The sequence below is a fragment of the Microtus pennsylvanicus genome, chromosome 14 (assembly GCF_037038515.1).
Source record: "Microtus pennsylvanicus isolate mMicPen1 chromosome 14, mMicPen1.hap1, whole genome shotgun sequence".
Lineage (NCBI taxonomy): Eukaryota > Metazoa > Chordata > Mammalia > Rodentia > Cricetidae > Microtus > Microtus pennsylvanicus.
This window is the reverse complement of record NC_134592.1, coordinates 73443795-73468559: the sequence shown is the minus strand read 5'-3', so window position 1 is coordinate 73468559 and position 24765 is coordinate 73443795. Positions and strand designations below refer to the sequence as shown.

At 46.9% G+C, this 24765-nt stretch overlaps 1 protein-coding gene across 1 annotated transcript in view; it reads right to left on the bottom strand.

Moving 5' to 3' along the window:
- The window catches only part of Cdhr3 (cadherin related family member 3), a 60447-nt gene that overhangs the window by 10849 nt on the left and 24833 nt on the right, over nucleotides 1-24765 (bottom strand). The window contains exons 9-15 of the mRNA XM_075948162.1: nucleotides 24270-24459; nucleotides 16227-16398; nucleotides 15243-15345; nucleotides 10634-10732; nucleotides 7444-7670; nucleotides 4722-4893; nucleotides 2420-2670 (exon numbers count right to left, since the gene is read on the bottom strand). Of these exons, the coding sequence (XP_075804277.1) occupies nucleotides 2420-2670; nucleotides 4722-4893; nucleotides 7444-7670; nucleotides 10634-10732; nucleotides 15243-15345; nucleotides 16227-16398; nucleotides 24270-24459 (1214 nt within the window). The remainder of the gene's footprint in view (nucleotides 1-2419; nucleotides 2671-4721; nucleotides 4894-7443; nucleotides 7671-10633; nucleotides 10733-15242; nucleotides 15346-16226; nucleotides 16399-24269; nucleotides 24460-24765) is intronic.

Below are 24765 nucleotides of genomic sequence, written 5' to 3'. Positions count from 1 at the left end.
AAGGAAAGAGGGGGAGAGTGAGCAGGGTGGGAGCATCTTTGACATTCAGCATCCTGTGTGCGATGTTTAGGCTGCTCGGCTCCTGTCCTGCAAAGGCCGGCATTTGTGTGCTCATAGTTCCTGCTACTCCCTCCCCTTGTTTACCTTCCTTCCATTGGATCAAAACCCAGAACAATTAGTGAACTACAGATCAGTTCCTGACTTCAGCGCACTGTCTGTCTCTTTCCCCTCCTCAGAGCCGAAATGGTCCACTAGCTACTTCTCAGCTACAGCTCAGCACAATCCAGGGACTAATTTAGCCATTGTCTCTCGCTGGGAAGGCAGGAGCCATGAAAGCTGTTTTTTTTTGTTTTGTTTTGTTTTTTGTTTCTAACACCTTGTAGGCTTTTCAGTGTTCACTCAACACAGCTGCCACTGCCAGATGAGTGGGCTCTGATCACAGGGAGACTAAGTTCTGCTTTCTAGAGTGGGAGACAGATAACAAACAAGTCATAGAGATCTCAGAATTGGAAATGTCACGGTGGGTTACGCTGTAAACCTAAGAGACTGAGCAATTTCTTCCTAAGGATAAGTCTGCCAGCTCATCCCATAGTGAAAGTCCCTAGGGTTTGCTATGGCTTGAGTGTGACACCCCGCAGGGTCAGTGACGAAGAGTATACTGCCGAGCCTGATGACCTAGGGTTGATGCCTAGACCCCACCTGGTACAAGGATGACACAGATGCATACAGGTTGTCCTCTGACTTCCATAGGTGAGCTGTGGCACACATGTGGGGCATATGCACACACATGCACACACACACATACACACAAATTCATGCACACACACATACACACATGCATGCACACACATACACACACACATACACCCCCCACATGGACACGCACACACACATTCACACACGTGCATGCACACACACATGCACGCACACACATGCACACACACGCACATGCACACACATGCATGCACACATACACACATGCAGACGCATGCATGCACATACATATACACAGACAAATGCACACACATACATACACACATGCACACACAAAACACACATGCATATACACACATACACACATGCATACACCACACACATGCACACGCACGCACACACATTCACACACACATACACGCACACACATGCATGCACACACACACCACACATGCATGCACACACATACACACACGCATACATCCCCCACACGGACACGCACACACACATTCACACACATACACGCACACACATGCATGCACACACACACATACACACACACCACACATGCATGCATGCACACATACACACATGCATGCACACATACAATCCCTAACCAAACAAACTAATAGCCATAAAAATCTCAAAAGGAGAGCCAGGAGAGACGGATAGTTATTAAGAGCCCTCACTGCTTTGAAGAGGGGCCCAGGTTTGGTTCCCAGCACCCACATCAGGCCTCCTCTGGCCTTGGCGGGCATCTGCATGCGTGACATGGAGGCGTATACACATGAGCACATATAAAACATCCAGGAAACTTTAGTTGGATAACTTAAAAACAAAGCCCACAGGCTCATGTGTTGTTGCCCTCCACGATGGTGGCACTATTTTGGGAGCTTCTGGAAATTCAAGGAGGCCTAGCTCCAGGGTCACTGAGCGTGCCTGGTTATACCTGGCTTGTGGTCCCCTCCCACCTCTCTGTTTCTTGTAAGGCATGACATGAGGGCCTCCTCCACCACATTCAAATGCACAGAGCTAGGCAGCAAAGTCTTCTGAGTCTTTGTTCTCCTTAAGTTGTTCTGTATGGTGTTCTGGTCACTGCTACAAACTCTTAGAGACTCTCCTGCCTCTGCCGCCTGAGTGCTGGGATTAAAGGTGTGCGCCACCACCGCCACCCAGCTCACTGGGGTCCACTGACTGCAGTAACAGAGGGGTGAACATCACAGTAGCAAGACCCTGAGAAGCAGATGACCACCTATTCATAGCAGTTTTCTGGGAGGAGGGGGATGTGTGAGGAGGCGGGGAGGAGAAGAGGGGAAAGTACACCTTTTTTGCAATGATGTTCCTCTTTACCCTCCAGTGCCCCTCCCTGCCCTCCTCTCCCTCATCATAGGCCCATAGCCTATGGTCTGAAATATTGGAAACTATGAGCTAAACCTTTTGCAATTGGAGTTGCTGACCCCAGGTGTTTTCCTACAGTGAAACCGTCTTTACCACAACGGTCACTGCTTGCTCTACTACAGCTCACACTGACATGCTCCTCTCTAGTGTGAGAGGCCAGCGACTCTATGCGTCCAAGCTCTTACACAGATTTCCATCTACTAATCAAGTGTCCTTCTCAACAAATGCCCCACACTCCGGGGTCAAGGGTTCCATTGCTATAAACGCCCAAGCTATGGCTGGAGATTACAGGTCCCCGGATCCTTACCCTGGGTACTGTGGTGACAATCGAGGTCGGGTGAGGAGTGACTTTAACACTGAGCGTCACTGTCCCTGTTTCGACAAGAGCCTCGGCTTTTGTCCTGCCAGACAGCAAGTTGTCATCAGTAATGTAGATGAGCAGCCTGTAGTCCCAGATCTCATCGAGGCCACCAGCATAGTCGAAGGGGGACGCCAGCAGCAGACGCGTGATGTTCGAGCCAGCACTGGGAGAGAGGGTGAAATGGCTGTTGACGTTGCCTAGTGAGATTTCACCCAAGAGAGTTGATCAAAGAGAGAAAAAGAGATAAAATAAAGGTAAGAAGAAAACACATTTGTTTTATTTCCTCTAATGTTCACACTTTATTTTTTATGTAACTGGGTCGGAGCTGTGAGGATGGACTGGAAAGAGAACCCCAGCACCCCTGTCCTAGGGCCACCAGGAAGAGAGTTAGGCATCCTGGTACGTCCTGATCATATGCCAGCTGATATTTATTTAATGGTGATGTAGGCACATGTAGAAGTCTGGTGAGGCCAGTGCATCTGGAGTGAGCTGCACCCCAACCATGGGCCAGGTTCATCCTATGCCTTTTGTGGAGCTATTTAGCATCACTGGTGACAGGGAATCTCGAAGTCCCCTAAAGGAAGGCACCTCCTGAAGTTGCAAGGACTTCAGGACCAGGTCCTTGGGAATTCTCCCTCACACACACACACACACACACACACACACACACACACACACAGAGACACACACACAGACGCACACAGACACACACACAGATACACACAAACACATAGACAGAGACACACACAGGCACAGAGACACACACACAGAGATACACACACAGGCACACACAGACACATACACAGATACACACAGACACACAGATACACACAGACACACAGACGCACACAGACACACACAGATACACACAGACACATAGACAGAGAACACAGACACAGAGATACACACACAGGCACACACAGACACAGACACATATACAGATACACACAGACACACAGATACACACAGACACACACAGAGATACACACAGGCACACACAGACACACAGATACACACAGACACATAGACAGAGACACACACAGACACAGAGACACAGACACACAGATACACACAGACACATAGACAGAGACACACACAGAGACACAGACACACACATAGAGACACACAGACACATAGACAGAGACACACACACACACAGTGCTGTTGGGGCCCACAACTTGACGCTCCAGGCTCCTGGGGCAGGGAAGCTGGGAGCCCGACTGTGACTCTTGCTTGTCCTCTGCTGTCTCCAGACTCTTTGCTGACTGAGAAGCAGCAAATGGAGCAGATGATGCAGTTTTTATGCCCTCAGCAGTAAAGGGCTCCGAAGGTCCTCGGGACTCTCAGTATGGATTATTTCCGCTCTCAGCGGCTGTGGTCTCCAGGCAGCATCTGCCCCTGGGTTTTGAGGCTTCCCATTGCTCTGCCAGACTCAGCAGGCGGCCGAGATGGATTTTCAGGTTTTCCTGTGGAACTGCTCTGCATGTTTGGGTTTAAATCTCTGGCCCCAGCACCTCATTAGATGAGCTATTCTGGTTTTGTTTCCATTGAGAGGTGCTCTTTTCCCCTTCTTCCCACAACGGCACATTTTTAAAGGAAGGAGATGAATGGAGGAGAATATTCCCGAGGACACGTTTCAAAATGCATCTAATCTATTCTTATCCTGAGAGAGGCCTGGGATTCCCTTCCCCCATGACAGGTTCTTCAGGAGAAGAGGTGGTAAGGAGATGAACTAAAATAAATTTTAAAAATTACACTCATGATTTTCTGGGAATTTGGAGAGAGTAATCCATTAGAAGGATTTATACTTCCTGGGGCCTTGGAATAGCCATGTGGGTGTAAGTCTGATTGTGGGGGTTTCTGGGAGAACTAGGTGGGGCAGAGAAGCAGATGGAACACCAGGAAACACAGGGACTCTTGTATCCCTCGGCCCTCCTTCCTCACACACCCACGCTGTGCCCACATCAGTCTGGGAGCCACAACCCACTGTCCTGTCCCTCCCTGGATGGCCCAGAACTGTTGATACCAAGTACAGTACCTAGCCGGGCGATGGTGGTGCACGCCTTTAATCCCAGCACTCGGGAGGCAGAGGCAGGCAGATCTCTGTGAGTTCGAGACCAGCTTGGTCTACAGAGCTAGTTCCAGGACAGGCTCCAAAGCCACAGAGAAACCTTGTTTCAAAAAACCAAAAAAAAAAAAAAAAAAAAAGAAAAAGAAAACAAAAAAAAAAAAAACCCAAGTACAGTACCTGAGCCAATGGAGTATCGGAAAGATCTGGGGCTAGAATCCAGGTCGGTACACGTCAACTTGAAATTCTGAATGTTTGTGCCAACTTTCAGATCCACTGGGATGGCCATGAAGTAAAAATTGGGGGTACATATTGGCTTTTCATCATTTTCTCCAAGGATGTTTACGGTAACCTAGAAGAGCCGGAAAGTGGTTAAAATATTCCTACATTCTATTCAGTGTGTGTGTGTGTGTGTGTGTGTGCCCACGCGAGTGCTGTGTGGGCAGCTTGTGGTTGCCAGTTCTTTCCTTTCACCGTGGGGATCTCAGGGGTCAAACCCAAGTGTTCAGGTTTGGCAGCAGGTCCCTTTACCTAGCGAGCCATGCTGTTGGCCCCAGACAGTTACTCTTAGTGAGCGCTCACTGTGTGGGATTCACAGCCTGCGTGAATTTGCTTAGAGTGAGAATGTGATAGCTCCCCATCCACAGATGAGAACAGGTGGCCCAGAGACAGCAGGTGATTGACACAGCCCCTACTTAGGGGCAGGCTAAGCTTTCAGGGTTCTTCTAGCTCACTCCGAACCCTGTTCGTTGCGGTTAGCGTCTCTGTTGTGTGCACTCATGTGCAGGTGTATGTGTTTGCATGTTCAATACACATGCTCCCAAAGACCACAATGGCCATGGGCTTAGGGGAACCCATCTATTTACTTAGGCACTGTGCCCTGGGAACCTGAAACCAGTCTCTCATTTTTGTGTCCATCACAATGGTTCTCAAGCCTGGATCCACTTTCTTGGGCCCACTTGGGGGGCCCGGGCACTTTCTGTTATGTTCCTCAGCTGACAATACTAGGCAGCCAGGTCTAAGACACAAGGCAATGGAGCTGAAGCCCTGATTTTGCCAGGTCTCACCTGTAGCCTGGGCGGTTATAACTACTCTGAGTTCTCAGCTGACTCTCCCCAAGCTAGGCCGGCAACCCATTGCCTGGTGAACCGACTGGGATTCCTGCCAGCGCAGGCTCTCGGTGTCAGTCCTGGAAGAGACCTGCATGATCGTTTTGGCTCGTGACCCTTCCTAAAGGCTTATGAAATTTGAGTCTTATTCATTCTGCTTTGGAAATTTAGGGATTTCAGCTATTTCTGAGACCTGGAATAAATTGAAATGTTCACTCTCGTTTAGCTCCCAGATTGGAGTCCATTCTTTATTTTTCTCTTTAAAAAAATGAAAGAAGAAAAAAATACAACCTAACAAACACCGCAATTATCTCCAACTCTCCTGGCCAGCAATCCGGAACCTCGTGCATCACTGAGAGCTTCATCCCATTAATTCAGAGCAAGTCGCTAGAGGAAGCAAACGACTTGGGCACTGGTTTATCACGTGACTTCCCTCAGAACTAGGGTCATAGAGATAAGCCCTGCCCGGAGCATGGCTAAGAAATGAATTCATTCTCTGTCCCTACCACGCAGCTGCCAGCCAAGCCGCTTCCCTCAAGCCTTTTCGCTTCACTAATGGATCTTCATGGCTGTCATGCGGCCCTCGGGTCCTCCCCACACTCACCCCGCAGTGCAGCGCGGTGTCCCTGAGAAATGTGCCGGGTGTGGTATGGGAACTCAGGTCCCACAGACTGTGCACTGAGAATCGGCATTCAGTGAGAGTCTCAGCATGGAACACTGAGCAGCAATGTAGCAGCAGGCATCTGCAAACAGAGCTGGGTCCCTCTCAGGTCCATGTGCCAAAGGCTTGTGCCCAGTCTGGCACCGCGGTGGAGGGCGGAACCTGTGGGAGGTAGCACCTCGTGGGAGGTTCACAGGTCATTAAGGGGACATTCTCGAAAGCACTGTGGGACCCTGGCCTGTCTTCTCCTTGCTTCTTGACTCTCGATATCTGAGTGAGCATTGTCTAAAACACATATAACTGCCAGGCAGTGGGGGCTTTTGTTTTTGTTGTTTGTTTTGAGATGGGGTGGGGGGGGCGGGGGGTGTTTCTGTAGTCCTGGAACTAGCTCTTGTAGACTTATTGGCCTTGAACTCACAGAGATTCGCCTGCCTCTGCCTCCTGAGTACTGGGATTAAAGGCATGCACCACCACCGCCTGGCTGGCACAGGCCTTTTTCCCCCCAGAGGCAGAGACAGGTGGATCTCTGAGTTCAAGGCCAGCCTGCTACTCAGAGTGATTCTGGGGCAGTCAGGGCAATTACACAGAGAACCCCTGTCTCAATAAACCAAAACAAATAAACAACCCCCCAAACCCCAAGAACCAGGAGTCAGGGTCCCGCTCTTTACTTCCTCGGTAGCCAGAGTCAGCGACTGTACCATCGTGGCACAAGGGTGAGCCACAACATCCTGTCATATCTGCCCCATCTGGTGAGCACGGGGGTGGGGCAGAAACAGGCAGCACCGCTTCGGGAAGAGATTAAGAGCTACAAAACTAACCCACCTTGGCAGCTTGCCATTTACCACCAACCATAGAAGACAAAGAAAGATTTACAGGGCACCAGGAGGATATTTGTCCCACAAGGTGGCTTTGTGGGTTCAGCAGACACGCCAGCGTCTTGCCATCAGTATTAATGCTTCTCTCGGTCACTCACAGATGTGAGCCTTAAAGAAAGCTGTGATCTTTATGTCCTGGGAACCACTCCTTCATCGCCCCATCTTGCTGTAGCCACATGCTGAACCCGCCAGGGCCAGCCTGAGCCAACCAGCTAGGGCAGGGGCGTGAGATGGAGAGACCGGACACCCCAACTCACAGTGGCTGAGCTTGTGTCCTCGCCGTTGGCGGCCTCGACTGTGAGAGTGTAGACGGAAGTGGTTTCGTGGTCAGCTTTAGTTACTAGCTGGATTTCTCCTGTCTTGGGATTAATCCAAAATATGTTTGGGTGCCGGAGGCTGGCCCCTCCGCTGGATATGGAATACACCACGCTCCTTTGGGGGAAGTCTGCGTCAGTCGCTCGCACGCGCCCAACGGGGGTTCTAGCTGCAGGAATAGAGAATGATTAATACCTACTTGAGGGGGAGGCATCCTCGCTGCCCTAGCCAGACTTCTGGAGGCTTCCTAGTTGTCAGAAGCCTGTATATCTTAAATATTCAATTCTATTGAATTCAAGTAATGTAAACAAGCACCCAGCGAGTAAGTGGGCCAGTAGTCCAAGCCGGGCTCGAGGTAGGAGAGGGAATTCACACCCTAGAAGCTCAAAGGCACCCATTACATCACCCCCATAAATGAAGAGAACCAGCACGCATATCCCCACACCCAACTTTCAGCAATAGTGCTATATAAAAGTCTCTTGCATTTTTCAAATTTTCTATAGTGAGTTCACACTTGGGCTGGAGAGGTGGCTCAGTGGTCAACAGCACCTGTTGCTCTTTCAGGGGACACGGATTTGATTTTCAGCACCCACATGGTGGTTTGCAGCCCTTTGTAACTACAGTTTGGGGAGATCTGACGCCCCCTTCTGGCCTCTGTAGACACCGGACACTCACAGAATATACATATACACATACATGCATACAGCCAAAACATTCATGCACACAAAATAAAATAAATATTAAAAAAGAATATAGCAATTGATGAATACTGAGTATAGATGTTTAAATTCTGCTATTTCTGCTTATCTTACAAGTGCTGGTAGGGCTGTTGGGGTTCTGGGTAGCTTGTTTTGCAGAAGTCCTTTTCCATAAATTCCGCTCCTGTGAGTCAGAGACCTTGTTGCTCAGCTCTACAGGCCAGCACCAAGTGTGTGACCCAGGGAAGACAGCCAAACCACAGTACTGAGGCCAGGGGATGTGTGAAGTGTTTGGTCCTGTTGAACATACAGACTACACAAGGCAATATGTAAGGGGCTAACTGTGTTCCCTGCAGGGAGCTAACAGTGCTTCCCATAGGAGCTAACAGTGCTCCCTGTAAGGAGCTAACTGTGTTCCCTGCAAGGAGCTAACAGTGCTCCCTGTAAGGAGCTAACTGTGTTCTCTATAAGGAATTGTGTTCCCTGTAAGGAGCTAACTGTGCTCTCTATAAGGAGCTAACAGTGCTCCCTGTAAGGAGCTAACAGTGCTCCCTGTAAGGAGCTAACTGTGTTCTCTATAAGGAATTGTGTTCCCTGTAAGGAGCTAACTGTGCTCTCTATAAGGAGCTAACAGTGCTCCTGTAAGGAGCTAACTGTGTTCCCTGCAAGGAGCTAACAGTGCTCCCTGTAAGGAGCTAACTGTGTTCTCTATAAGGAACTGTGTTCCCTGTAAGGAGCTAACTGTGCTCTCTATAAGGAGCTAACAGTGCTCCCTGTAAGGAGCTAACAGTGCTCCCTGCAAGGAGCTAACAGTGCTCCTTGTAAGGAGCTAACTGTGCTCAGAGTTAACTGTGCTTCCCGTAAGCAGTTAACTGTGCTTTCTGTAAGCAGTTAACTGTGCTTTCTGTAAGGAGCTAACAGTGCTCCCTATAAGGAGTTAACCATGCTTCCTGTAAGGAGCAAATTGTACTCACCGTATGGAGCTAAAAACTGTGCTCCCTGTAAAGCACTAACTGTGTTCCCTGTGAGGAGCTAACACTGTGCTCCCTGTAAGGCGCTAACTGTGCTCCCTGGACCATCTTCTTGTGTTTTGTTTTGAAACTAACATCTGAAAACAGTCACGAGAATAAAATAGATAAGAATAATGGGGGTGGGTGCTCTGATTTGATTTGGTTTTTTATTGTAGAAGAAATACCCATGATCTCAAGGTACATAGCTAGGGAGGGCCTATTAGATTTAATAGCATATGCCAGATAACAGAAAAATAACTCTTTGTACCTTCAAGTCAGGAGAGATGAGGAGAAACTGAAACAGGGATCAGGAACGTTCTCATCCTCTCTCATGTTCTCAGTTTCTATATCTATCATCTATCTATGTATCTATCTATGTATCTATCTATCTATTCATCTATCATCTATCTATCCATTCATCTATCATCTATCTATCTATCTATCTATCTATCTATCTATGTATCTATCTATTCATCTATCATCTATCTATCTATCCATTCATCTATCATCTATCATCTATCTATCTATCTATCTATCCATTCATCTATCATCTATCTATCTATCTATCTATCTATCTATCTATCTATCTATCATCTATCTATCTATCCATTCATCTATCATCTATCTATCTATCTATCTATCTATCTATCTATCTACCTACCCACTTATCTACCAACTACCTACCTATCATATCCTCTGTGTATGAGTGTGTGTGTGTTTTCTGACAGGGTCTCACGTGGTCCAGGCTGACCCTGCACTTGCTATACCATAGCAGATGGTTCTGAACTACTGTTTCTCATTCCTTCACCTACCAAGTGCTAGGATTATAGGCATGTACCACCATGTCAGTCATGGAAATCTTTTCTTAATGGAAGAATAGACCATAAAAGTCAAAACATCATTATAAAGGAGAAAATAAGACTGTCAGAGAACTCAAGAAGAGGATGATGCTCTGTTTTGTCTTTAAAGAAAGGAACTAGAGAAGTGGGGAGTCTTTTTACGACCTGAAAATTCCAACTCCCTGAGCAAGTTGGTCAAAAATCACAGAGGAGACCAAGAAGAAACATCATCTGCAACATGGAGGATTAGCAGAAAACCAGGCAGACAGCAAGGAAGCAATCCGGGCATTCAGAGAAATGCAGTTTAATCAGGTTTTCAGGATCCATGACTAACCTGGAGGTCTCTGGACTAGCAAGAGCAATTCAAGAAAGAGAGAGAAAATAGAGCAAGAGACAGTAGGGGAAGAGAGGGAAGAAAAGAGGGAGGGAGGGAAGTAAGCAAGCAAGGAAGGATGCAATCACACAAATCATCAAAGAACGTGTGAAAACCTTCTGGTGATCTCTGCCAAGAGCTATGCACCTGTAGAGACTGAAGTCAGATAAAGCCTGGCAAGATGCTATGACTGTGATTTGGCCCTTACCCACCTGGTCTTGTTTCTGACACTTCAAACACATATGATGGTCTATCAAAGGTGAGAGGAAATTCATTTTCTGGGCTTGTTAGAATGAAAATGTAGATGTTATCTAAAAAAGGAAACAGAATTAAATTTCCATCACAACCTGTACCCATCTGTTCAGTGGGCATTAGAAAGCATCTTGTAAGTGTAGGCTGAGGCACGGGTAGAGACCTGTCTCCAAGACAGTTAGCAGTAGGTTCTCAGAAAACACAAATACAAGTCTCTGTTGAACCTGGAGGAGGAAGCTCGAGAAAAGCCCGAGATGGACAAAGAGAGGAAGATGGGTCATTGTGAAAATACACAGTAAGTGAACAGTGTAGAATAGGGAGGGTGTGGAATAGGGACAGTGTGGATAGGACAGAGTGGATAGGACAGAGTGGAATGGAGGACAGTAAAGGGTGGGGATAGTATGGAAGGGGGAGTAGTATAGAACAGGAGGGAGAGTTCTAGCCATGTGTAAAAACCCCAAGGTATAAAACTTTGTTATTCTCTCAGGGCAGCTGCAGTGATTGGCATTGGCAGTTGAAGAAAAGGGAACTTGAGTGGGAAGGGTTGGGAGGTACAGCTAGCAAGCTATGCAGATCATGGAAGTGCTTGTGTGCCAAACCCAAGAGTTTAAACGTGAACTTGACAGCCACAGCACACATCCAATGTAGTTATGTGTTGGTATTTGCACTTTCTGAGAAATCATTGGAGAAAGTGAAGCTGTGTGGAAAGTAGAAAGATGGAAAGGACAGGATTCAGCCCCCACCAGAGGAAGTAGATGCTGGAGCCTGATTGGTGGACGTAACAGGAGCCCCTGTGCCCAGTACCTAGACCTGCCTAATGCAGGTCAATCATTGATGCCCGAGGGAGACGCCTTATGAAACAAGTCAAAAGGGCACTAAGAAATCAAAGGCTTCCTAAAATTCAATGAAAATGGCCACACAACATAACTCAGATTTATGGGACACAATGAAAGCAGTGTTAAGAGAAATAGTCATAGCACTAAATGCCTGCATAAAAAAGCTGGAAAAAAATCCCACACCAGTGTGTTAACACAACACCTGAAAATTCTAGAACAAAAAGAAGCAAACTCACCCAGGAGGACTAGATGGCAGGAAATAAACAAATTGAGGGCTGAAATCAACAAAATAGAAACAAAGAAAACAATACAAAGAATCAATGATACAGAGTTTAAGAAAATCAACAAAATGAACAAACATTTATCCAAACTAACCAAAAGGCAGAGAGAGAACATCCAAATTAAAAAAAAATCAGAAATGAAAAGGAGGTCATAACAAAAGACATAGAGGAAATCCAGAGAATCCAGAGAGTCATATTTCAAAAACCTGTACTTCACAAAATTGAAAAACTTAAAAGAAATGAACAATTTTCTGGATAAATATCTCTTACCAAAAGTAAGACAAGACTAGATAAGCAAATTAAATAGACCTATAGCTGCTAAAGAAATAGAAACAGTCATCAAAAGTTTCCAAACCAAAAAAAGCCCAGGACCAGATGGTTTCAGCTCAGAATTCTACAAGATTTTCAAAGGAGAACTAATACCAATATCCCTCAAATTGTTCCACACAATAGAAACAGATGGAACATTGCCAAACTCTTTTATGAGGCTCCAATTATCTTGATACCCAAACCACACAAAGACATTACTAAGAAAGAGAATTACAGACTAATCTCCCTCATAAACATTGATGCAAAAATACTCAATAAAATACTGGCAAACCAAATCCAAGAACAAATCAGAAAAATTATCCACCATGATCAAGTTGGCTTCATCCCAGAGATGCAGGTATGGTTCAACATGCGAAAATCTGTCAAGATAATCCACCATACTAACAAACTGAAAAAAATTTACATGATCATCTCATTAGATGCTGAAAAAACCTTTGACAAAATAAAACATCCCTTAATGATAAAGATCTTGGAGAGAGCAGGGATACAAGAACCATACCTAAACATAATTAAGGCAATACACAGCAAGCCAACAGCCAACATCAAACTAAATGGAGAGAAACTCACAGTGATCCCATTGAAATCAGGAACAAGACAAGATTTTCTAATATTTCCATATCTATTCAGTATAGTAGTTGAGGTCCTAGCTAGTACAATAAGCAGAGAACAAAAGAACAAGGGGATACAAATTAGAAAATACGAAGTCAGACTCTCACAATTTCTGATAATATGATAGTTTATATAAGGGACCCCAAAAATTCTACCAAGGAACTTCTACAACTCATAAACACCTTCAGTAATGTAGCAGGATACAAGATTAACTCTAATAAATCAGTAGCCCTGCTTTACACAGATGATAAACAGGCTGAGAAAGAAATCAGAGAAACATCACCCTCCACAATAATAACATAAATATCATAAATAACATAAAATATCTTGAAGTAAATCTAACCAAACAAGTGGAAATGTTGGTTAGAAAATGGAAAGAGCTTCTATGATCTTGGGTAGGTATTGGCATAAAAACAGACAGGAGGACCAATGGAACCGAATCGAAGACCCATATATCAATCCACACACACCTACGAACACCTGATTTTTGACAAAGAAGCAAAAAATATTAGATGGAAAAAATAAAGCATATTCAACAGATGGTGCTGGCATAACTCAATATCAACATTTAAGAGAATGAAAATAGATAGCCAGGCGGTGGTGGCACACGCCTTTAATCCCAGCACTCGGGAGGCAGAGGCAGGCAGATCTCTGTGAGTTTGAGGCCAGCCTGGTCTAGAAGAGCTAGTTCCAGGACAGGAACCAAAAGCTACAGAGAAACCCTGTCTCAAAAATCCCCCCCCCAAAAAAAACAAGAATGAAAATAGATCCATATTTACTGCCATGCACAAAATTCAAGTCCAAATGGATCAAAGACCTCAACATAAAACCAGCCACACTAAACCTCATAGACAAGAAAGTGGGAAGAACACTTGAATGCATTGGCACAGTCTACCACTTCCTAAATAGAACCCCAGTAGCACAGACACTGAAAGAAACAATTAATAAATGGGACTGATGTGGGATTCTTCTCTGTATGCTGTGAATACCATTGGCTAATGAAGAAACTGTCTTGGGCCTGCACAGGGAATAGAGGTAGGTGGGGAAAACTAAACTGAATGCTGGGAGAAAGGAGGCAGAGTCAAAGAGAAGCCATGTAGCTCCACTGGAGACAGATGCCAGAACTTTACCCAATAAGCCACAGCCTTGTAGCAATACACAGATTATAAGAAACGGGTTAAATTAAGATGTAAGAGTTAGCCAATAAGAAGCTAGAGCTAATGGGCCAAGTAGTGATTTAAATAATATAGTTTCTGTGTGGTGAAGCAAACAAGCGGCCTCCTTACAGCAAATTGGCATGCCAGTGTGTCCAACTAAAATCACTTAAAACCTGAAAAAGCTTAAAAAGGAATTCTAGACACAAAAGAACAGAGTTAAGCATGGTTTGGTAGCGGCGTTTTCTTGGGTGGGTTCTGTTTTCTAGAAGCAAGCAGAGGCATGGCTCCTTTAAGAGAGATTTTCCTGACTTAGCAGTAGCAGAAAAAAAAAAGCTGTGTTGCTTTGAAATGCCGGCTTTCTTGGCTGTGCTGCTCGTGTGAACCCTGACTCTTTCTGGAGGTCCAGCTATGGAACATTTAAATGGGGTTTGTGGATAGTGCACAGTTACTTGGTAGCAGCATGGGCCAACTGGTTATCAGAGTTGAGGTGGTGAGAACGACTCCCATCTAGCAGTCTCAGGCACTAACGGACTTCCACCATGTTGGACTGGGCAGAGCAAGCAGGCAGGGATGTGTATACCCTAGCAATGCCACAGCTTAGATTCTTAAGAAGTGCTTCTGGCCAGAAAATAATTACAGACATACAAAAAAGACAGAGTCAGATGGAAAAGACCTCTAAATGTGTCAGTGTTGAATAAATGTACGTAGGCTTGGGAGAGAAAAGAAAAAGAGTATAGACAGTTATAAAAAAAAAGTAAATGGTTTTTAAAAAAAGATAGTCTTTAAAGAAACAGAGTACAGACAGTCATAGATTAAAAGAAGTAAAGACAAATAAGCCATGTAAAGATGGAATACACACAGAGGGTCTAGATTATGCATATCGTTGCGTTTTCTTTGAATTTTTTTTGACTGCAGAGAGACATTTGATTCTGGGGACTGCTAAGCTAAACCAACTTATATGTTTTAAAGGTTTCTTGACTTCAAAGTTTGAGTCTATGGATATGTTGCTTTGGAAAAGAGGTTCATCTTTGTTTCCTTGGAGGATGAGAACCTGTGGATTGCTTCCAGACTAATATGATTTGATGGAACAAGACCCCCTGAAAGGTTTCTGTTAATACCCCCCAAAAATTACTTCACCAAACTGCTGACTGAGATGAATCTAGCACACAGGACAACAAAGAGGACCCTAAGAAGGACATACATGGATCTAATCTACATGGGAAGTAGAAAAAGACAAGATCTCCTGAGTAAACTGGGAGCATGGGGACCTTGGGGGAGGATAGAAGGGAAGGGAAGAAGGGAGGGGAGCAGAGAAAAATGAATAGCTCAATAAAAGCAATAAAAAAGGGTACTTGCTTTTATAGTACGGAGGGGCGACATCCTGCACCTGGATTATCACCTTGTATGCATTGCCAGCTGCTATGTTGCTCGGCTTCTCACAATCTAGATCAGCAGTTAACTAGGTCAGAACAGAGAGAATAGATCTCACAGGATAAACAGCCCTGTTTTTGAGCTGACAATCTATTTCCCTATTTAACATAGATGTACATATATGTGTAGAAACATAAAACCACATAGAAAAGAAAAATGTATCAAAATGTTGACAGTGTTCACTCCTATGTAATGACATTCTTCAGTGTTTCCTACATCTTAAACCGTGACTATGAATTAGGAAACTAAAAAAAAGTACCTCCCCAAAATCGAAATTAGTTTTTTTTTAAACGACCCATGACTTTTTAAGGGATTGAAGACAGTTTGAGATGGGAGGTAGAAAAGGCTGAGGAGGAAGGTGGTGGCAACCCCAGGGTCTGCTGGACACACCCGCTCAGGACCCTTGACACGGCCTTCGTTTTCGCTGTTTTATCCCTGCCTACAGCAGGTGACCTGTGTGAACAGAAGCCACACAACTGCTGAAGCCCGCCCTTCATGCCCGTCCGTCCAGTTCCGCCTCTGCGGCTCTGGGGTCTCTGTGGTTCTGTGATGCAGAATCTCTCAGGATGGCCTGGGCTGGTCTCTCCCCCTGGCGCCTCATTTGAGGAGCGAGCACTCGAACAACAGCAGAGCGTGCGCACAGAGGGCACCGCCATGTCTGTAACAGCTCAGTTAGCAGGCAGGCGACGTCCTCAGGCCCCAGCCCGGCTCTGGGTAATGAAGGATGCTGAAGCCTGAGTGGAATAAAGGGCGGCCGGGAACACACAGCCACGAACTGAGTCTGTCAGCTACGGGCGGCTCTGAGAGGAGGCGCCTTGCAGATTTCTCTCTGCAGGGTAGCAGAAGCACCAGGCATGTTGAACCAGCTTCCCCAGCGTCCCTTTAATGAGCCAATGACCATGAACTGACCACAATTCTCCCGGAGCCAGCTGGACGCTGTGAGAATCTGCCGCTGCTCCCTGCTCCAGATGGCGTGGTGAAGTTGAATTTGTTGTTCGGAGCTTCACTGTCGTCATCAAAGCAGAACTTGTTCAGGTCCAAGAGCAACGTTCCGTTGGCTGCGTTTTCCGTCAACATAATGCTGGCAAAAAGATAGAATTCAGTATTTTCTCCTAACAAACGGCGACTGAATCGGCCCTCTCACCGAGGCCGAGGCTAGATACCTCAACTTTGTATTCAGTCCACAAGTCCTTGGCTGTGGCAGCATCCTCCTCGCTGCCCTAGCTGCTTCTGCCCTGGAGTCCTTGCGGACCGCTTCTAATACAGCAGCTAGCGGTGGCATCCTGCCCCTGTCAGAACACAGCAGCCTGCTCCTGAGAACCGAAAAGCTCGGCCATTCAGTCACCATCTCACCTTAGGACGGCAGGACTCTCCTCACCCGCTCCTACGTTTCCTCCCTGCCCTCAGCAGCTCCTGGTTCATGCTTCTCCCCACCGGAGTGGGATGTTCCTGATGCCCCTAACACAGGTCACCAAGACGCTAGTCCCAGGGCATTGCACCCACTACTGGAATGGCTCTCCCCCAGATCTCCAGTGCGACCCCCAGATCTCCAGCAGCCCCTCAGAGTACCATAGAGTAAAGGCCCAGAGTCTCTCACTACCCAAGAGTATTCCTCTACATTCTACAGTCTTTTCTTGTGACAGCTAAAAAAATGAACTTGGGATCAGCAACTGTGGAGCAAGGATTGTGTTAGGCTGTGGCCAGTAACAGCATCTGCTTCCTGAAGAGAAGACAGGTGTCCCTGTGCCTCCACAAGGCCACCCTGGCAGAAAACATATCTTCCAGTCTGTTTCTGCCCACACTGTGCGATGCCATGGATGTACTCATTCATTCTTCAACCACTTATTAGATAGTAATTGTGCACTGTTTCATCCTGAGCCCTTTACAAAATAAAAACTCTGATTTCTGCATCTCCAAGAGGTTTCTGCTCTTGTCCTCATCTTACAGAAACCACAGAGTAGCTTGGAAGGGGCTCAAGGCTTATCAAAGGAGGTTAAAGCCTCCGGACATGATTTTTCATGGTCTGTGCTAAGATCACTGCAAACTTTAAGTCTGAACCAAGTCTTCATAGCCCAGTGGGAGCCCAGCTTACAAGACCAACCAAAACAAAGCCAAAATACAGCCCAGGTGAAAATGAGAAGTAGCCAAAGAGGATAAACAAGGATATCGGATGCCCCCGGACGACAGACCCATCCTTTCTGTGACTCTGGAGGTGACTGGTTACAGAAACCCATTAAGCTACCCACCTAGTGATACACAAAACCTTTTGAATTCCTCAGATCCGACTATTATATCCCAAATTAGAGAAGCCTGATGATGTCACCACGTGTAGATGCCACCTGTGCTCAGGTAAACCCCAAAGGGGGAAGGAAGATTCCACAAGGGATTGAGGATCCAGGAAGTGGACATGGGGAACACAAGGAGCTGGACTATACTGAAATCAGGCCAACTGTTTTAGGCTATAACTATTTGCTGGTGTTTGTAGACACCTTCTCGAGATGATTGGAGGCCTGTCCCACCCAAACAGAGATGGCCCCAACAGTCACTAAGAAACTTCTTCAGGAAATGAATCCCCTAGTTTCGGGGTAGGACAATGGCCTGCCCTTCGTGGCCAAAGTGTCTCAAAATCTGACAAAGGTATTAGACATGAACTGGAAACTATATTGTGCACATAAGACACAGAGCTCAGGTAGAGAGGAAGGCTGAAAAGAACTCCAAAGGAGACTGAGCAAACTGGTCCTGAAACTGGAGAAAACCCGGCCATCTCTTCTCCTTTGCCCTGCTCAGGGCTGCTTGCCAGAGGGGCTCACTCCTTTTGAGATCATGTTTGGGAAAAGCTGGGTGATGGCGGCACGCGCCTTTAATCCCAGCACTTGGGAGGTCGAGGCAGGTGAATCTCTGTGACTTCAATGCCAGCCCAGTATACAGAACAAATTCCAAGACAGCCAGAGCTGTTACATAGAGAAACCCTGTCTCGAAAAACCAAAACAATCAACCAACCAAACAAACAAAAACCCGAAAAACGAAAACAAACCCAAAAATATTCCAAAATTGTGTTCGGGAGCCCACCTCCCACCCTCCTCAGGCTCTGAGCGATTCCCCAGGCAGAACCGTCTAATCATTCCCTTCCCAAGCCCTTGCGGCTTTGCCGGTGGGGTGCCAGGCCATGGACCAGGCAGCGAAGGGAATCCTGATGTGCCTACCAGTTCTACCCAGGACCCAGGACACTCTGTTTGGACAAAGAGGATCCCCACACAGACCCTGGAACCAGCCTGGAAGGGACTCTCTGCCCACATGTCCCCACCACCCAAGCTGTGGATGTGGCTGGAGTCATTCGGTGGATCCATCCCTCCCAATTAAAGAAGGCTGTCAAAGATGATGGACAGGTGGCTGTCATGTGACTTCAGACCCCTTCAGTAGAAGAATGACCTGAGATCACTAACCCAGAACACTGCATTCATCCTTTTCCTTTCTCTGTTGGGGACAGGAGCCCACAACTCTCACTGGGCCCTCTCTGGGCTGGAGAATTAAGAATAACAGACACAGGAAAGTGATTGTCAATCAACTACAGATTAGCAACCCCAGTTCCATATAGACCTTTGTTCTTTACACCCATTTATGGAGCTTGGTTAAACTACAGAAGCGATGGTTGTATAGAGAGAAAAACAGGAAACCCAGTTCTATCTGTGTCCAAAGAACACACACACACAAACAACACAAACGTTCACACACACACACACACACACACACACACACACACACACACAGAGGGGACTTCCCAAACACTGCATGATAGGAACCTGCAATCCCATAACCATAATTCTGAAATATTGGAGTCAGCATTGGGACGACTACGTTCCGTGGGACACTGGAAGAACCTGGAAAGTAAGACTCTATTTTGCTACCAAAACAGACCCAGGAAATGTTTACCTTTCGGGGAGGCCACCTCTTCAGACCCCAGACTGATGGGTCCCAATAGTTTAAGAGAAAGAAGTCAACTGCAACCAACATTCCCTCTGTGAGATGGGCTGCAGCCAGCACCAACAGCACTACCACACTAGGCCCCATTGGCACGGGTGGGATCCCCCTTCTGTACGCTCTACCCTTGACAAGATTTACAGTTTATCTGATGGAATGGGTCAGAATTGCTGACTGGGCTGAATCCTCAACCCCTTACTACACAGGGCTAGGCACCAACTAGACCATCGGTCCCCCAGCAAATACAAACAACTGCAACTAGGAACAGTGTAAGCTGATACTGGGGGACATGCAGGGAGCTGGAACCTGCCTGGAGTCCGGGACTTTTGATGGAGAAACCTCACTTTACTCCAGCGCTTGCTAGTCCACTCTCCAGGTCAATTCTTCCATCAGCAGCCAAACTTTGTGGCCCCTGAGACCACTTGGTGGGCATGTACCAATGGTTTAACTAAACATGTCTTCTCAGGCATTCCAAAACACCAGGTCCCTCCTCTGTGTCCGAGGCCAGTTGGTGGGCATGTACCAATGGTTTAACTAAACGGGTCTCCTCAGCATTCCAAAACACCAGGTCCCTCCTCTGTGTCCCCAGGTGTGCCTATAGAATGGGGAGGAAGAGCACACATTAACAAGGACCCAGGCTGCAGTGGGTCCCATCCTTGTCCTGCTCTTGACTGGGGCCAGTATTGCCGGGGCGACAGTCTTAGGAACATTGGTCCTCACAATCAGTGATAAAAACTTGAGAAAATTGACTGAACAAGTGGACGAGGACAAGAGGCCTCAAGTCAAGACTAGAGAAGCAAGCAGACTCCGTAGCAGAAGTGGCTTACATCTTCTCTTGATGAAATGGAGAGGATTATGTATGACTTTAGGGGAAATCTGCTGTTTCTATCCCGACCAATTATGTTTAATTATAGAAAACTTTGCCATGTCCAGGGAGAACCTCAAAGAAAGGAAAAAAGGGAGGCATAGATCAGATAATTGGCTATCAGTCTTTGGTCACCTGGTCACCAAGGCTGATCACCTTACTGTCAGCATTAGCCAGACCGTGATTCTTAACCTGATTGGGCTAACAGAGGGACCCTACATCCTCAACTGCATGGCCAACTGAGCTACTGGTCCCTAGAACCAACTGTGCCCCTCTAGAACAGGATGGGTCAATGATTTGACTCATGCCATAGAACCAGTGGGGAACGTGATGGGGGAAGGCAGTGCAGAGGTTCCTCCATCTTGTATTCTTGCTGAGGCCATCCCAGGTTTAACTGGAATCTGCTCTCCTTGATGGAGAACCCTGTGGGAACCTACCCAACTCTATTCTTGGAACCCAGGGTCAGGATGTCCTAGCTAACTTACCTTAGCGTCTGCTAAGACTGCTTGCTTCAAATGGCTTTACTCCTGCGAAGCCCTCGAGATGCGGGATGTGGAGTCTGCTTTTAAAAACTCCATGTTCTGGACACTTGGGGTTCCACCCAGGTTCCTAAGCACTTGGGTGTGGTCCTAGATGCTAGATTAAAAAGACTTCCAATTGTCTGTACACTATGCCTGAGTGAGCTCCTCATAACACCATCAATAATATAATTTTATCTAAACCATGGATGTTTGTGGAGCATTGATTAAAGTACTGTGGATCTGGTAGAGAGTGTCATCTGAGCAATTCAGGATCCTGGTACCAGAGTGCACAGTTCTGTCTGTCTGTCTGTTTGTCTGTCTGCCCCCTCCCTCTGTGTGTGTGTGTGTGTGCACGCGCATGCACGCATGTACTGCTGAAGATCTAACCCAGGGTCTGTTGCACGTTAGGCAATCACCGTAAGCTACATCAACAGTTTTGGCACGCTCTTTTCATTTTTCCCCAACACTTGATATCCTCCCCTTTTTCTTGTTTCTTGGAAAGCCACTCCCCCTCATTTGTCAATCCCTGCCTCTAAGGGAAGCTGCTTTTCTCCTTCACAGCCAACAGAAGACTGAGGCCCTCACCACACAAGGTGGCTTGCCCAGCAGCTTTCTGGATCCTCCTCCTGTTCATGAACAGCTTGCAAAGCAGTTCCAGCCAAGGGCTAGACAATTTACAGCCTGACCAGAGGCCATCTCGCAGCCTTCGATGCCTCCACTGGAGCCCTGGGGCCCATCCATCATCAACCTGGGAACGCCGCAGCCTCCCGGTGCAAAGACGGGGGCGTCTGAAAGGACCTCCTCCTCCAGGCTGTCCTGCCCCACCCACCCACAGCCTCTGAGCCTCCAGCTACCACCCAGCTGCTCTTCATGAATGCTGGCACCCAGCCCTCCCACCCTCCAGCCCATCTGTAGACGCGTCAAGACACAGTGCTCTAGTGTAAATGTCAGAGACTATGCGGTTCCTTTCCCCTTGTCCTGGGGTTTTGTTTGGCTTTTATGCTTGGGGTTGTGATGGCTGGGATGGAGAAGGGATGAAGGATGGGATGGCGGATACACAGACAGGGCTTTCAGTACCACAGGTCTGTATGTTCGGGCGTCGTGGACATGCAGGCTGAGCTCTTGAAGTTTTCCACTTTAGAGCTCAAAGGAAGGAGCCTCTCAAGGACCCACCTCACTTACAATTCCTCTCAGCCTTCAACAGCCCTCCCCCGCCCCCCACAGAAGTTATCATCTTTGGAGAAGCCTGGAGGTGGCGACTGCATTATTTAGAATTATCTTCAGACATGAATATAATTAGCACAGTTACTGACTTAGTGTGATGGACTTCGGGGCTAATTTAGAGAGAAAATCAAGAGCAGGACTCTCCGTGGGCTTGCCTGGACTGGAGGACCGGCGACATTCAAAATGTGATTTCACTGGGTAATTTGCCCTACCACCTCAGGGGACTTTAGACCACAGGAAGCCAGAACATTCGATGAACAGATACGAGCAAAGGAGAAAACAAACAAAGAGACTTGAGACAGCACAGTCTGCTCCAGACACTGATAAACCTCCGTGTGCAGTAACGAAGAGCCTGAAGATTTGGGATAAAGAGACATTTCCAGGACTTACTGGGGCCGCTGCAGAGGGCCAGCATTAATGGAGATTTCCAAGGGACGCGAGTGGTTCAGCAAAGCTCTGCTCCATCTACAGGGCCATTCCGGTAGCAGATGGGGTTTAGACTGTGCCTGTGGTGTTGTGAAAGTCACACCCTAACTATCTGTGACACCCATCCCTGCCCATCAAAGAGACTGAGCATCTGGAATGCACAAGTTTGGATAGCAGTCTACAACATGGTCCAGCCTGTGACTGCGTCAACCAGGTCTCAGCAGGAAGTAGATGGCAGATAAGGATGATTCTAGATTTAGTAAAGAGATGATTACAAAGGGGTGGGTGTATTGGTGTGTGTAGGAATTGCGAGGCCGACACATCTCTCAGGGTTAATAAGAGTGGAGCAGTCAGTTGTGGTGGTGCATACCCTTAATCCCAGCACTCGGGAGGCAGATCTCTGTGAGTTCAAGGCCAACCTGATCTACAGAGTTACACAGAGAGACCTTGTCTTGAAAAAGCGGGGGGGGGGGGGAGGGGGAAGAAAAACAGAATTGAGCATCCTTGCTACCAGAGACTGGAAAGTACCAGTGGAGAGAGAAGACCCTAAAACTGAAACTGAGGGCCAGAGAGTGCTGTGTGCAGAGGGATGCCTTACAGGGACGGACCCTTTAGAAGGTGGAAGAAGGCTGACTTCCGGGGAATAGGGCAAGGTGCATGGTGGATCTGGGATGTGACCCTCGAACACTGAGCAGAGCAGGCAAGCTGTAGAAGTCGGGAGCTGCTCATAACCATAACACGTGAACTTGACAGCTATCGCTCACCTGGGATGGTCTTTGTCTGGGACTCTTCATCTTTTGCATGGCCATGCTCTGTACTGGGTCTGTTCAAAGCCACCTGGAGCAAACTTGAAAACCCAGTCAAGACAACCCAAGAGCCTTTGTCTATAGGGTCATCAACACAGAGATCAGTTCTGATTTCCAGCCCTACCTTGGACGCGGGACTCAGCCCACAAAGGTCATTGCTAATGCACACCCCACCCTAACACTGCCCCCATTCAGACTTCCAAAGACTGGCTAACATGGAAACCACAGACCTGAAGCTATTGTGGACAAATTCCCAATCTTGTGGCTTTTGTCAAAACAGAAAAAAAAGACAATACTATGGTTTAAGAAAAAGAAAGCATAGTAACCCAGAATCAAAAAGGACTTTGTGGGGCTGAAGAGACGGTCAGCATGTACGAGCAGTTTGCTGCTCCTCTAGAGGACCTGGGTTCAGCTCCTAACACCTCTGCGGATCATAACTAACTCTCCATAACTCCAGTTCCGGGGGATCTGATGCCTTCTTCTGAGCTCTACAGGCACCAAACGTACATGCAGTACACAGACATGTATGCAGGTCAAATACTAACACACATAAAATAAGTCATTATTAGAGGACTTTATTTTAAAATTATTGTGAATTAATTAGAGTCAAAGAGCAATACATACACACATACACGCACACACACACCCATATATATATACATATATAAAATAATTCATGTCCCACATGCATCTGTATTTCCCTCTCATTTATTAAGCTATGGAAGATGAATTAGATGCTTTCCTTTGCTTTACCCTAGTACTTAGTTTGGTTTATTCATATTATTTACTATGGGTGTCTTTGGGAGATCCTAGTTAGCAATCCTGACTCCATTACAACCACTAACAGCACTTTCTCACCTCTGGGGGCAATAAATAAAGACAAGACACAGTCCAGAGAGGACCCTTGATGCCAAAGGGATGAAATGAAAATTAACTGTAAGCACACTTAGAAAGAGGAAAAGTAGTGAAGAGGGATGGAATGAAAGAGGGAGGGAAAAGAATAAGAAAAGACCTCTGAATAAAATGGGACACTCGAACCTGCTTGTCAAGAGTCATTTCCCTGATGCTATCCGAGGTCAGAGAAGCCAGAGATCGAGGGCCACCCAGAGGGAACACATTTCAACACCAGTACCTGAAGGTGAGCTTGCTGCAGGTTGCGGGGTTGTCATTGATGTCTTCCACAGTGAAGGTTATCTGGATACGGTTCTCCTGACCCCCAGAGGGTCTGTCCCTCACCAGAACCTCCAGAGAAACGATGGGATTCTGTCTCAGTTCACCTGCATCTCGATCTAGCCTTTGGGCCACTTGGATTGTCCCAGTCACTAAGAAGGCAGAGGTTAGAGGTCAAATGAAGGACAAAGGCACAAGGAACGTGGGGAGCACAGGAATGACGGTCTAGAATGATGGCTGGTTTACCCTGGGTACAGCACTGTCCACAGCTGACTGAACAGGTGGGTAACTGACTTCAATTATTGGAGAATCTGTTGCTAAGAAACACACTTTGAGAAGGAGTGAGGCTACCGCTGGAGCTACAAGTGAAAGCCCAGATCCTTGGGTAGCACTGGCTCACACCCCTCCTCTGCCCTGATCACTGACTCCTTCTGATGACATGTGTCTCCCCTCTCCTC